The sequence below is a fragment of the Solea senegalensis genome, linkage group LG20 (assembly GCF_019176455.1).
Source record: "Solea senegalensis isolate Sse05_10M linkage group LG20, IFAPA_SoseM_1, whole genome shotgun sequence".
Classification (NCBI taxonomy): domain Eukaryota; kingdom Metazoa; phylum Chordata; class Actinopteri; order Pleuronectiformes; family Soleidae; genus Solea; species Solea senegalensis.
The window spans coordinates 18,316,562-18,331,911 of record NC_058039.1 but is presented as its reverse complement, the minus strand read 5'-3'; the positions used below and the strand labels follow the sequence as shown (position 1 = coordinate 18,331,911).

Below are 15,350 nucleotides of genomic sequence, written 5' to 3'. Positions count from 1 at the left end.
TGGTTTTAACATCACAGCACATAGCACTGCTGCCTCCATCACTAAGTTCACATGTCTTAGCAGCAGCTACTGTTTTCCCCGCGAGCAAACATCACTGATTTTTTTCTATGGGGTTTGATGTGAGAGAAGAAAATCAGACTTTGGCCACTTAACAAAGACTCAGCTAATAAGTCTCATCTATGTCAGTTTAAATCTACAATATCTTAAGAACATGTTCATGTTTACCTTTAGCATGTTTATCTCACTGTGAGACAGACTTTTCCAACAAGTAACAGAAGTTTGCTGCCTCGTGTGGTCACTTTGCGACTTGCACTTAGCAAACTTAGCTAAACGTTTGAACTGAGAAAGATATTTCACCCAAGTTAAAAGTTGTAAAGATGTTTTTCCGCTTTTTTATAGTGTTTGTCTTGATTGTGTCAACTTTAATAAATCATAAGCACACCTGGAAATGTTACTGCTGTGTTTCTAAACAATAAATATCATGTAATGTGTTTATCAGACGGAATAGACTAGCTTGCTAGTTAGCAAACGTAGCTAAACTCTTAAGTTTACCACCACATATCCAAATGATTGGAACTGAGAATGACATAATAACTACCAAGCTAATTATGGATATATTTTCACTTATTATTTGACTTTGTGTTGCTAAACTCCTATTCCATATCATGGATAACCTTTTATATCACTTGCAGACAAGCTTTTTTATTACCTGTGTCGTTTCTATAGGTTTACATTCATCTAACCACAAAGTCATTGTGTAGGATTTTTCCTTAACAGTCGTCTCAGTTGTCCAGATGCACACGTCTATAAAACCTGCTGTAGTACATAAACGGTGTCGTGATTATTACCCCGCGGTGATAAAAATGTAATTGTAATATGATTTTATTGCCCTAAAAGAGGCTAAACCTTGTCAGCCGGAGCTGAAGTGATGAGGTTTTCCGTCGCGTGTCGGCTCTTCCGTGTCACGTCCCTCTCACACTGTCCAGCAGCTGTGATTCACGCTGAACCGTGGTGTCCTGCCTTGTAGTGGCAAGTGTGCTGCTCACTTAGGGTTTTCCCCGCAGGCATGGACACGGATTTCACCAGCACAGGAAGCTTATTATTACTAAGGGTTTGGGGAAAAACAAGAAAATCCAGGAGGAATCCATCTCTAAATTTGAAAAATGGCTGATTTACATGCATGTGTTTGTTGAAATCTACAGTAATATTAACAGAGATATTTAAACTTTTATATAAAGTTAAGTTAGTTTTTTATTAATCCCCTTAGGGAAAGTATTCCTCTGCATTTTGACCCATCCTAGAATTAGGAGCAGTGGGCTGCCACACTGAGTGGCGCCCGGGGAGGTTGGGTACCTTGCTCAGGGGTACCCCAGCCCTTTTTGGCCGGGTGGGGATTTGAACCGGCGACCTTCCGGTTACAAGTCAAGTCCCCTTAATACAACCAATATAGTGTGGTTGTATTAAGTAGTGACACTGTGTTTTATCTCACCATTACACAACTAAAGTTTGGAAAAAACTCCTGACCATCCTGCACCAAACCCCATAGAGAAAATCAGTGATTTTAGCCTGTAGGGACACAGGAGCTGCTGGTCTACTGCTGCCTCGTGTGGTCACTTTGTGTCACTGAAGTGAATCAAAATGTAGGATTTCAAAAGCCGAATTCACTAAAATAAGACATTTACATATCACTTAGTGATAGAGGCAGCAGTGGATCGACAACTCCTGTGTGCTGTGATGTTAAATCACTGATTTTCTCTGTGGGCTTTGGTGTGGGAGAGTGAGTGGTTTACAAAACTTCAGTTTCCTGTTGGAAAAGTCGGTTTAGCAGTGAGATAAATTTAAAAACATATTCTTAAGATATCGTTGACTAAGGCTGACTTAGATTTGAACAGATTTTAGCCAGTTTTCCAAGTTTCGATGGAACAAATCATCAAATTTCAAAAACAAAAGCTGTGTATTTGTTATTTTTTTTTAGGGATGCACGATATATCGGCATTAATATTGTTATTGGTTATTGTTGTAGTTGGTTACTTGTGTCTTATGTGACCTTGTTATTTGGAGGTAAAACATGTTTTGAAAATAAAGGAAGACATTCAAAAATTCAGCTTGCGTGATTTTCATTTTGTACAAACTTTTATCAACTCAGAAACTTTTTTTTAAAACATATATCGATATCGGTTAATAACGGTTATCGGCCATAGCAGCAATATTAATATCGGATATCGGTATCGGCGGAAATAGTCATATCGGTGCATCCCTAGTTTTTTTCCAGTGAAGTGCTGGGAAAAATGATGACCCAGTTTAAGACTTGAATCTTGTTAAAAGTTGTAACAGAAATAAAACAAATTCACTTTGCCCCAGCATTATCGAACAGTTTTTAACCAAGTAGAATCCTTTGTAATTAGCTTCCCGCGACTTCTCCTCATATGACTGAGTGGATCTAACAGTTCAGATCAATACAGGGCTGAAACCTTTCACTTGGGTTTGACTCAGTAAGTCTATGCAGATGAGATTAGAGAAGAAATGTAATGATCTGTGTGGTGAAATCAGGTCATTGCTGCAGCAGATCATGCATCATGCACAGAGCAGGTGGTCGGGAAATATCACTGCACTGTACAGAGCACACATGTAGACGGGGATAGAGTTTGATTCTCCTCTGATCCTCATGCAGTTTTAAAACCCAGACTTAATATGTAACATGTAAATCCTCAGTTTTTCAGAGAGTCTCAGTAAAATGTGACGCCATAGTTCCACGTCATGAGATCACAGAAAATGCCAAAGCATTTAGTAGACATTAGTACAAGTGAAATCTACTTCAGTAGCTATCAAGATCAAAGGTCAAATAACTCAAGGACAGTGGAGGCAGCGGGAATGAAAATATGTCTGATTTACACTTGATTTAAAGGGGACATATTATGCAAAAGGAACTTTTTAACCATTTCAATACTTAGATTTGGGACTCTGGAGGCCCTACCAGTCGCCAAAGTGTGGAAAAAGAATACTCAGTCATGTTTTCGTGGTCCCTCTTAGTGTAAGTATAGGAGATAAAACACTCCATGTTGAATTCCCTGCACTTATGACGGCAGCATGCGCATTTCACCACGAATGTTAACGCCCCACCAGTAAGTTTACTTGGAGAGCTCCACCTTAGCTCCACCTTGTCCCTGCGAGAGTGCAGGCAAGAGAGGAAGAGCGGTATTATGTCAACGTGGAGGGACAAGTGTGCTGTTGGTGGCTGCACAGTGGAGCACAGTGTTTTACAGAGGATTTTATATATGAAGCTAATGTGCCGGATAAAGTCAGCAAACGTGTTTGTGTGTTCGCACCACTTCACATCAGACTGCGGCCAGCGGTCGCCGTATTTAGTCAGCGACGTACAAACACACACATTGTTAAGAAAAGATCACATAGAGGTCATAACTGACCATTCTGACACGTCCTAATTAAACATATTTGTTCAGTACTTCCTCCATGACCGGAGCACAGACTCAGTCTGATACAGTCACATACAGCAGCTGTTTATGCAGCGATCGGCGGTGGATCAGCGGTGCTGTCCCTAAGTGTTTTTAACTGATTTACAGTTGGACAGTGTTCGGCTAAGGGTAAGGGTCTGAATAAAATAATTCCAAAGTGACAAAATAAGACATTTGAACTTAGTGATGGAGGCAGCAGTCGATCAACAACTCCTGTGTGTGTGATTCAGTGGCTTCAGTGCAGGACAGTGATCAGCCACCAGTTGGAAAGGTGTGTGTAATGCAGAGATAAAGTGCTGTCCCTGCTTCATAATGCCACACTGCACAGCACCTGCACCTATTAGAACTGAACAAACACTTGCTGTGAGTCCATGGTGATAATCAGTGATTTTAGCTGACAGTCAGTGTTTTGCACTGAAGTCTCCATCAAAAAAGTTTTAAGTTAATGTTAGTTTGGGAGAATGGACTCAGTATGTGCCTTTACGCTCAATTTAGCCGGAGCACTCAGTGTTTGCTGAGCAAATATTTTGATTTAATTAAGTTGCCATCACTTATCTGAACTTGAACAGGAAGTCAACGGCCTGGAAGCGATGAGAAATGAACATATTGTACAATAACAACCGTCACAAGAGTCTCCGCTCTGCTCTTACCTGCGTGGCTCATCTCTCCAGCCCTGCGGCCGGATCGCGAACAAGGCCTTGGGCAAACCCTCCAGGCCCAGACCGGAGAGTGCGGGTCCCACGGCGAACCACATGTGACTGGGCCCGGCCTGACCCGCTGCCCACGCCGCACGGAAAACCAGCTCGGCCTCCTCCAGGGAGCAGTAGAGCAGACGTACCTGCAGGAGGACGACAGGACGGAACACATATTTATGACAATGTCCCTGAAAGTTGTGAGATGCCAAACTTGTAATTTATAGGAGTTGATGTCAATCATTAGTTTCAGGTCTTCTTCAGAACAGCATGACGTCCATTTTGTAAATGATGTTCCTTATTTAGAGAGAAACAGACCATAAAACACATCATGATTGATAGACGGTAGTCTTGTTTAAGTGCCTGGTGAAGGTGAATGAGTGATTAATTATACTTCTTTTTTTCCTGGTTTTAAAGAAATAATAATCAGCCAACACAACAAGAAGAACATGACAAGAGACGTGGAGGCTGAAAACATGACACAACTTCACATTTTATTCACTTAAAAACATGCTCATCCAATAAAACCTATGTCACATTAAGTCTATGATATCTCAATAATATGATTTCTTCATTATTTTTGCTGTTAGACAGACTTTTCAGACTCACTCTCCCACACCAAAGCCCATAGAGAACATCAGTGATTTTAACATCACAGCACATAGGAGTTGTTGATCCACTGCTGCCTCCATCATTAAGTTTAATTGTCTTATTTTATGATTTCAACCTGTGAAAACCTGCACTAAAATGTACCTCAGTGACACAAAGTGACCACACGAGGCAGCAGTAGACCAGCAGCTCCTGTGTCCCGATGAGCTTAAATCACTGATTTTCTCTATGGGCTTTGGTGTGGGAGAGTGAGTGGTTTATAAACTTCAGTTTCCTGTTGAAAATCTGTCTAACAGTGAGATAACAGTTTTTAAATATTGTATTTTACATCCAAACACATGAAGCACTCAAACAAATAAAACTGTTCACTGTTTCACTGGGTTTTGACCAGTTCATTTCCACTTTCTCCATACTTCTGTTGTTCCTGGTTATAAATGACCACCACAGGATTAGTTTATGTTTTGGGCTCCTCAGTGACCCAAACGTGAACTGTTCCTGTAAAATGGCAGCTCATAAACCACTGAGTGACGACGACAAAGACAGAGAGACGGATGTTTTCAGCCGTGCCGGTAATGTAATCCACATTTTCTCCTTCACGGTTATGGACGACGTTCATTTAACCATCAATACATTTGGTGCAGCTCTACATTAATGCTGCTCCTCCTCCTCCACTCTTTTTAAGACAAAGAGCTGCTTTTTGAAAAATGGTGCTCTTTGCTCTGCTTACATTTCCCCTTAATGCATTATTAAACGCCGGGAATTGGACGAGGAGAGCGAGATTAAAACGAGTGGAGAGGGGAAGGAGGCCGTGTGTGTGTGTGTGTGTGTGTGTGTGTGTGTGTGAGAGAGAGAGAGGCTGAGGACACTTCACATGATTACACAGAGGAAGCACTCGAGGAGCATTTGCACCACAGTTTTGCTAGACAAAAACGACAAGGCTGTAAAACTGGAATTAGTCAGAAACACTTTCCACACACACTCGACCAGCAGGCGTGTGTGTGTGTGTGTGTGTGTGTCATGTCTCACAATCTCCACGTCACAGAGAAGTGACACTGATTTTCTCTCCCACTCGACTGAGGCTCAGGATCTGGGTCTGAGCAGCTGTGGTGAATCAGATCGAGCATCTCTTCTTCACCCTTCACCGTCCTTGTACCAAACAAACTTCCCCGAGCCGTAAATTTCCTCCTAATTCACCCGCCATCCATCAATCATGTCGTTATTGCAGGTGTCTCATTTCTCATTTTGGAAGAAAACATTTCATTTATTTAGTTCCTCCGGGCCCAGAGTTGTCATATTTTATCACCACAGAGCTGAGACCACATCAAACACACTGGCTCAGAGAAAAGAACAAGTGAAGAAGAGTTGCTACTGGTTTCATTTCATTAAATGTTGTGTTTTTAGCATTTGATGTTTTTTTGCACTGAACAGTTAATCCAGTTCTGGTTCCAGGTCCACCCAGGTTGGAGAGGTTGCTCATAAATCCCAAGTTGGACTTTCAGTGTAATTCAGGAGTTGGAGTCCCCAACTACTGATTACGTGGCAGCCATTTTGGCTCCTAAGTCGGGGGAATGTGAGATTGCACCAACTTGGGTCTTCCAGTTAGAGCAGTCATGTCAAAGTCAAATACACGGGGGTCCAAAATAAAAAAAATGGTACAAGTGGAGGGCCGGGCTGGTTCAATGTTTATTAAAACTCGCAATTATTGCACATATTGAACCAATACCAATAACACAGCCTATATTGCACTTAACATTAATCATTAAATTAAATTAAATTAAATTAAATTAAATTAAATTAAATTAAATTAAATTAAATTAAATTAAGCAAAACATAAATAAAATCAGTTACAATATTTTCTCAAGGCTCTTTGAGTAACAAATTGATAACGTTTTTTCTTCTTTTTTTTAACAGGTAAACAGCAAAATGTCATTTTCCTTCAAAGCGCAATGGCAAGATAAATGCAAAAATGAAACAGCATGCATTAAAAACAAATCAGTGTGCAGCTCTGATCCTCACCAATGTCTGCATTTTATAATAAAATTAGAAAGGTTAGTGCAAACTTAATAATTAATTTAAAAAAAATAATAATAATTCCCTTCAAAGAAATATCAAGTGCAAGTCCTTTCTGCTCACTTGTCTGAGGTTGAGCTCGATACTTGGTGTCTCATCTTGAGTACAAGTTCATTAATATTTGGCGTTAGGCTCTGAGCTGAGGAAATCCTCAGGATTGAGTTCAGGTGTTCATCAGTAAGACGACTCCTATGTGATGTTTTGTTTAGTTTCATCAATGAAAACAGTTGTTCACACAGGTATGTGCTGCCAAACATAGACAGCGTGCGAGCAACTTGGGTGCGCAGCTCAGGCATTGTGTCGGGGATGAAACGCGCAAACTCAGCAGCGCTCACGGACACTGTGACTGTGCCGCTTGCGGGCACTCGGTACGCGCCAATGCACTCGCAGTGCATCTTGGGATTTGTAGTATTATGGTGCTGCGGGCACATAATACTGCGGGCCGGTTTTAATAGTAATTAAATATCATCCCGCGGGCCAGAGATAACTCATTCACGGGCCGGATCCGGCCCGCGGGCCTTGACTCTGACATATGTGAGTTAGCGGAAGAGTTCCTGACTTCCCAACAGGAACGCATCGGAACTGACGTCCCTGCTGAGCACAGTAACCAGTGACGTGATGTTTGTTTCATCTACTTTTTAAGAAGCAAATAAAATCTGGATATAATCATTCAAAAATATTATATTTTATTGTTTGAAAATGCACTTGTTCTTTGTGCTCCGTGATTTGATTTGTTTTTTATTCGTGGACGGGCCTTAGGAATTTGCCTGCTGATTGGCTACTGAGTTTTGGACTGACAGCTCAATAACAGGAAGTCATCATGGGCTTGGAGTCGCTGTGCGTCTGGAACTCGTTCCCCATGTTTTCCATTTCGACATGTGACAAAATAATTGTCAAATTATAAGTTAGATATTTACAATTATTCTGTCACATGTCACATGCCCATAAACAAAAACCCACGGCACAAAGAACAAATCACGGAACCCAAAGAACAATTTTGAATGATTAAATCCAGATTTTATTTGCTTCTTTAAAAGTGTTGTTTTAAAATATTAACACAAATCTAATTCCCAAATGTACAAAATGATCCTGCGACAAAATTAACGCCATTTGTCTCAGGATCGTGTGTGAACGTAGCATGAGATGAGAGTAACTGTTAGATGTTGGAGCTTGTTTCTGTTTTTAGATCAGAAAACATGTCAAAACTGCTCTGCCTTAGATGCAGTGCAGACTTTTAATGTTTTTTTTGTTCAGAAATGAATGAATGAATGACTACATTTATAGTTTATGTTGCAGCACTCACGATAAACTTTCCCGCCTCAAACAGCTGAAAACAAAACCTCACACCTGCTCGTCAGCTGACGGCGCGCTATGATAATTGGCTGAGTGCAGCTTTTTGAAGTAAAATAAATGGTCCGTGCAGCAGCAGCGCGCGGCGTCCACAGCACGGCACTTCAGAGACGCATTAAAACAAGACGTAAAGATAAATAATTTTGAATGAGCCGCAGCATAACGCTGTCAGGACTCATGAAGACAGACGTCCCCGCGGGAGACGCCACAGTCATTTTAATTTCAGGCTTAAATGAAGTACACGGCGTTTGATTTTGAGATGAGTTAATGACTGATGAGAGAGAGGGAACAATAGAGAGAGCAGTGAGTGGGAACGTCTCTCTCTGACTGACTTACTGTAAAGAACACACTCACTTTAATCATTGCGTGTGTCATGGTTGTTTTCTGCCGCACAAACTCACCGGGAACATTTTTAATTATCGTCCGATTATTACAAAATACACATTTTATGTTCTCAAAAACTTCCTAAATGTCATTAATCGCTTTGTTTGCCCCCATGGTTCTCAAACTCTGGTGCCAGAGGTACCCGAGCTTCCTCTGGTCGTACTTGGACCCTGGATTTAAACATTTATGGGATCAGGTTCTATGAAATATCATGATAAGCTGTGATGACTCCGCCCACATTGAGGAGGAACTATGAAGTTACTACAACTGTTTGTCGTGTGTCAACTGTGTTTCATCTACAATAATCATGTGTGTAAACCAGAACTCACAGCCTCTGATCTGCTGACCTGAGTCTGGGGGAGTAAAGGTTCAGCAGATCAGCGAGGTATGAAGGAGCCTGACCATTAAAGCCCTCAAAGTAGTAACAAGGACTTTCAAAACGACCTGGTAACCAGTGAACTGGTCCTGAAAGTCGACATTCATTTAGAAAAAGGTCAATAAAACAACAGAAAAACACTCATTGTCACCTGAGCCTCGTTGTCCTTGAGCAGCCTCTTGGTCCGCGCCCCGCCCGGGTCATCCGTCACGTTGAGGACCACCACGCTCTTCTTCTCCCAGCCGATGAACGAGCCGTCCGTCATGCCCTCCACCATGGCCAGGAAGTCCTCGTAGCCATGGTGGCGCGTGGTCACCACGGAGAAGGCAGTCCAGTCGTACTCCTCCAGCACCTCGAAGATGACCTCCAGCTGCAGCGAGGTGGAGCAGGTGAACTGCAGGTAGATGGAGCCGCTCTCCTGAAGGACACATGAGAGAGGACGACCGCGACGACATGTTAGAACAAACATCTACCTGCTCGTCTTTGTTCTGAGATACAAGAACCAACATTAACATAACATACTATTGTTTATTACTGGAGACAAGAACTTGGCTTTTTGAAAGACAGAGAAGACAAACACGGCTCCTGTGCAAATCAACCACATCTCCACAAAGGCTATACTCCCCCTAGTGTACTGCATTTTATGTCCAAGGATGTCCATCACACAGACACAGGAACATCCATGAAGGTCTGAAGGTTCTAGAAGGTTCATAAAATCAGGTAAATATGAAGATGACCTGAGTGTGTGGTGGCTCAGTGGTAGGGTGAGTTGTCTTTCAAGGGTTGTGGGTTCAATTCCTAGCGAGTGGACGCGTCTGTGGACGGTGCTCACAGATAATTAACGCAGAGACTCCAGGATTGGTGTGATGTACGTTCACTTCCTGCTGAGTTTAAACTCATCTTGCATAAACTGAACACTGGTAACACACAGTGTTTAATATTTCATGGATTGCAGTTTGAAAATCCTACATTCTAAATTCTGTAAGCACATGTGTGTGTGTGTGTGTCTTTACAATAGTTACATAAACCCCAGTTCCTATTGTTCTCACACAGTTTCCGCTCCGAGAATAAAACAGTCTGCATGTCAAAGGCGTCCTTGGTGTGTGAATGAGGCTTTCAGTGTCAGTGAAAGAGACAATGACATCCTTCCTCCTCCTCTTCCTCCTCCTCCCTGCTGCTGCAATCATGACTAATCTGAAAAGACGAGCCACTTCATGTCTGAGCGTCAGGCGACATCACTGCGATCGGATATTCTTCTATGGTTGTTTTACTTTAAACAAAAACAAAAGAGCACGGCGGGAAAATCTGATGAAATGTAACATAATTTGCGTGAACGTGTGAATCATGGAAGAGGAAAAAATCAGATTTAATCTAGTGTAATCTCATCCAATTTAATCCAGTGTAATCCAGTCCAGTATCAATCTAATACAGTGTAACCTAGTACAATCTCATTCAATTTAATCCTGTGTAATCTAGTCCAATCTCACCCAATTTAATGCAGCGTAATCTCATCAAATTTTATACAATCTCAGTGTAATCCAGTCTAATTTCATGAAATCCAATATAGTCCAATACAATCCATCAAAATTGATCACATCTAATCTCGTGTAATCTAACCTAATCTAATGTAATCTAGTACAAGACTGTACATACAACATCCAGCATATCTGTCAAATCCCAGCCGAGTGAGCGAGGGACGTCACAGCGCCACAGACCCCAGCGTCGACACAGACCTGACACAGACCCCAGCGTCGACACAGACCTGACACAGACCCCGCGACACAGACCTGACACAGACCTGACCTGAGAACCCAGCCCGACACAGACCTGACACAGACCCGGCGTCGACACAGACCGTCGACACAGACCTGCGGACCAGCGTCTACACACACGAACCCGGCGTCGACAGACCCGACGTCGACACAGACCTCGACCGGACCCGCGGCTACACAGACCTGGCGGACAAGACCTGACCTGACCCAGCGACCCGGCGACACACACACACTGTCTGACACGACCCGCACACAGACGGCCGGCGTCGACCCTGGCGTCTACAGAGAACCTGGCGTCAACCTCTCACCTGGCGTCAACGGACCTGGCGTGGCAGGCTGGCGTCTACACAAGACTGGCGTCAACACAGGCGGCGTCTGACCTGGCGTCACACAGACCTGATCAACACAGGCGGGCGTCTACACGAACCTGGCCGACACAGACCTGGCGTGGACACAGGCGAGCATCTACGAACCTGGCGTCGGGAACAGCCTGGCTGGCGTCAACACAGGCCGCGTCTACACCACGAACCTGGCGTCGACACGAACCTGGCGAAACATCACAGACCTGGCGTCAGAAACAGACCTGGCGTCAACACAGGCGGCGTCAACCTGGCCGCTGAATGCGTCTGGCGTGGCGTCGGACCTGGCGTGGCTACACAGACCTGGCGTCGACGTGGCGTCTACACAGGCGGCGTCAACCTGAGCACGGCGTCTACAGGCCGGCGACCTGGCGTCTACACAGGCGGCGTCTACCTGAACCTGGCGTCAACACAGGCGGCCTGGCTGGGCCTCTGCAGAGCGTCTCTACGGCGCGGCTCTACCTGACACCTGACAGGCGCGTCTACACAGACCTGTCTACACAGACCTGAGCGTCGACACAGACGCGAGCGTCTACACAGACCTGAGCGTCGACACAGACCTGAGCGTCAACACAGACGCGAGCCTTGACACAGACCTGAGCGTAAGACTCGTCATATTCCCAAAGATAATTTCATTTCATACACAGGTGACAGGTGGAACAAAGTGACGGCTCAATCAAGTGAAGCTTTTCCAGCTCAATAATAACTGAAAACAACCTCTATATTGTTAATCTCAGATTATAGCTTGACCTCTGAGATTGTAGAACAAGTTAAAGTCTATAACCTCTGCTTTATTTCCACCCGTGTCGTCGTAGAAACGTGATCTAATGTGACGAGAGTGAGAGTTTGTTTCTTGTCAGCCGTGTTCTGTCAGGAAGATCCACTTTAAAACAGATTATTTAATCTCTCTGCTGTCAGACTGAGCTGCTCTGTTAGCTTCATCTATTTATCACCATCCGTTAGAAAACACATCTCTAACCACCCGAGACACAAATTAACCAGCTGAGCGAAGAGAGAGGGAGAGAGAGAGAGAAAACGATAATTGAGTCTGTAACAATGAGCCGAAATGAAACAGGAAACAAGGTGAAGCTGCAGGTGACAGTATGGGACAGGACAGTACGGGACAGTATGAGACAGTACGGGACAGTACAGGATAGTATGAGACAGTACAGTACGGGACAGTACATGACAGTACTGAACAGTGCGGGACAGTACGTAACAGTACAAGACAGTAAAGTGAAAGTTATCTTGGAACATTTTTGGACAATTCTACAGCCATAAAATCAGGATGAACGTCCTGCAGAGTTCTGCTTTAACCTCAGTTGATTGGTTATTTTCTGAATGAAGATTTCCACAGTGCATTGACATCATGTGTCCAAACTCTTCTCAGTGATAAAAACATTTCTGACGACGACTCTGACAACATTTCAATAGTTTTTCATCATTACTGCAAAACGCTGAGGTCTGAGCCTCACGTCTTATGGAATAAATTCCACCTTGACCAGATGAGTTCTCCCGTCTCTCGGGGTGATGACACACAGCCCTCGGTTACATCCTTTTCAGCTGCTGGTGTTTTTGTTTTGTTCCTGGCGACTGCTCCTCTCACTGCTGTCACACAGCATCTCTGCTTTTTGGCAGGAAAGCACTTACAGAGGCCACTGTGCACTTCCTCCCAAACAGCAGATGAAGTTAGAGGAGCACTGAGCAGCTAAGGAGACAAAATATCACCCTGAGGAGTCAGTTAAGACCCAAACAGAGCCGAGAGGACGCAGACCACAGCTGCAGATGGATTTATTGACTATATTGTAAACAGGACAAAGATAATATGCTAATGTTAATGTTAATGTTGTGTTCACGGACACAAAGTCAATTAAATCTGTTGCAGTAGATCCTGATTTTACCGAGAGAACCAGCGTCGCTACATCAGACACAGAGCAGCGTTACCTCGGCCTGTCCTGATGAAATGATCCACTGGCTCAGATGTCGCTGTCATTAGATGCTCGGTGTGATCCATAGATTTGTTGTTGACATGTTATTTTGTTTTTAATGGAAACGTTTTGACCTGACAGTTTGAAAGTTTGTATATTATTAATGTTTTATTTTAACTTTGAATTTTAGATTTACATTAAAGTCGCAGGACACACGGTGGTGTAGTGGTTAGCACTCTCGCCTTGCAGCGAGAAGACCTGGGTTCGAACAAGGGCCTTTCTGCATGGAGTTTGCATGTTCTCCACGTGTGTGCGTGAGTTCTCTCCATATATACACATATATATATATGTTCGTGAGTTCTCTCTATATATATATATATATATATATATATATATATATACACATACATACATATACACTACACTACTTAATGCTGCACTATATTTATAAATATTTAAAATGTAAAAATAATAACAACATATATATGCATTTATTAAAAGTATTTCATATGTTCATTTATCAACACTGTAGGTGGCGCTAATGAGGCTGCAGCACTCGGCACCAGCCACCATTCAAACAGCAGAACAATACATACATACTTGCATACTTGAGTATTGAGAAACAACCACATACTTGTGTACTCCCGTACTTGGCAAGTATATACTCCCAGCGTACTTCTCAAGTATATACTTGAGTATTGAGAAACGGCCACACTCTCCCACACCAAAGCCCATAGAGAAAATCAGTGATTTTAACATCACACACACAGGAACTGCCTCTGTCACTAAGTTCAAATTCTGTAAATTCTGCATTTAAAATCCTTGATTCAGATTGGCCTCAGTGACACAAAGTGACCACACGAGGCAGCAGAGGACCAGCAGCGCCTGTGTCCCCGCAGCTAAAATCACTTTTCTCTGTGGTCTTTGGTGTGAGAGAGTGAGTGGTTTACAAATTTAGATTTTTAGTCACAAAACGTAGTCTAACAGTTAAAAAAAACGAGGTAATCATTGTCTGAACACGTCAAACAATTAAAGTTGTGAAGGTTTTGTTCAGTAAACATTTAGACATTTGCCTAAAATCCACTTTTCTTGTCGCTCGGGACTTTCACAAATGATAATAATAATAATAATAATAATAACAATAATAACAATAACAACAACAATAAAGAAACTATTACGACTGGCATTTAAAAAATTTAACAAAAGACAAAAAAAAAAAGATGACGCAACATTCAGAAATGTTTTGTTGCTGTTGTTTTTTACCTGTGGCTCTCGTCCCAGGCTGGCCCCGCCCCCCACAGCGACCACGGGGACCCCCGTCTGGGCGGAGACAAACTCCAGCATGGGAGCCAGAGGGGCGCGGTTTGGCGGCGGCGGTCTCTCCTCCTCAAACACCAAACCCTGCAGTAAGAACGACACGTGGGTGTGTGTGTGTGTGAGTGTGAAACAGTTACATCAGAGTCTTACAACAGAGTTTTACTGTTTGGTTTATACACCCTGGAACACACGACAGCTGACACTCCGATAATGACTTCACTTCTCTGACAAACGTCTCCACTGCGAGACAAACGGAATATTTCCGAAAGGGTTTCAGAGGTTTAATGAAGAACTTCAGATGCTGTTTTTTATTTATTTATGTCATGAATGTGATTGCTGTGCTGCTCTGACGAGTGTGCAGATAAAAATGTGACTGAAGACAATTTTTGAGGACCATTTTTTTGAATAAAACTGTGCAACCTTGACACGAAATGTACTAGAGTAGTGTTATTATTGAGTGGGTCTGAATTTAGTGCACATAGCACCGTTACAGTTCAGTCAAAGCACTTGTCACTCACACATTCATGGATACAGTATTCAGTATTTCTATCACACATCAGCTCCGTTCTCACGCTGCCAGCACAGCTGTCAGGAGTTCAGAGTCTTTACCCAAGCACACGTCAACATGTAGTGCAGTGTAGCTCGTGATCAAACCCCCAACCTTACAATAGGAAGACAACCCCGTCTACCACTGATCCACGGCTAACCCATTCTAAGTCTAAGTCTACATGTCACTGTTAGACAGACTTTTCCAACAGGAATCCAAAGTTTATATACTTTTCACTCTGCCACACCAAACCCCACAGAGAGAGTGATTCTAACATCACACACATACACAGGAGTTGTTGATCCACTGCTGCCTCCATCACTAACTTCTAATGTCTTATTTTGTGACTTGGGCATCTAGAATTCTTCATTTGGTTTAACTGTAGTGACACAAAATGACCACACGAGGCAGCAGTAGACCAGCAGCTCCTCTGTCCCCACCAGCTTAAATCAATGGTTTTCTCTGTGGGGTTT

General features: G+C 43.0%; 1 protein-coding gene across 1 annotated transcript in view; it reads right to left on the bottom strand.

Moving 5' to 3' along the window:
• grin2da (glutamate receptor, ionotropic, N-methyl D-aspartate 2D, a) overlaps positions 1-15,350 on the bottom strand; it is a 145,466-nt gene that overhangs the window by 69,438 nt on the left and 60,678 nt on the right. Inside the window, exons 3-5 of the mRNA XM_044053097.1 lie at positions 14,277-14,414; positions 9,106-9,372; positions 4,124-4,311 (exon numbers count right to left, since the gene is read on the bottom strand). Coding sequence (XP_043909032.1) covers positions 4,124-4,311; positions 9,106-9,372; positions 14,277-14,414 — 593 coding nt within the window. The remainder of the gene's footprint in view (positions 1-4,123; positions 4,312-9,105; positions 9,373-14,276; positions 14,415-15,350) is intronic.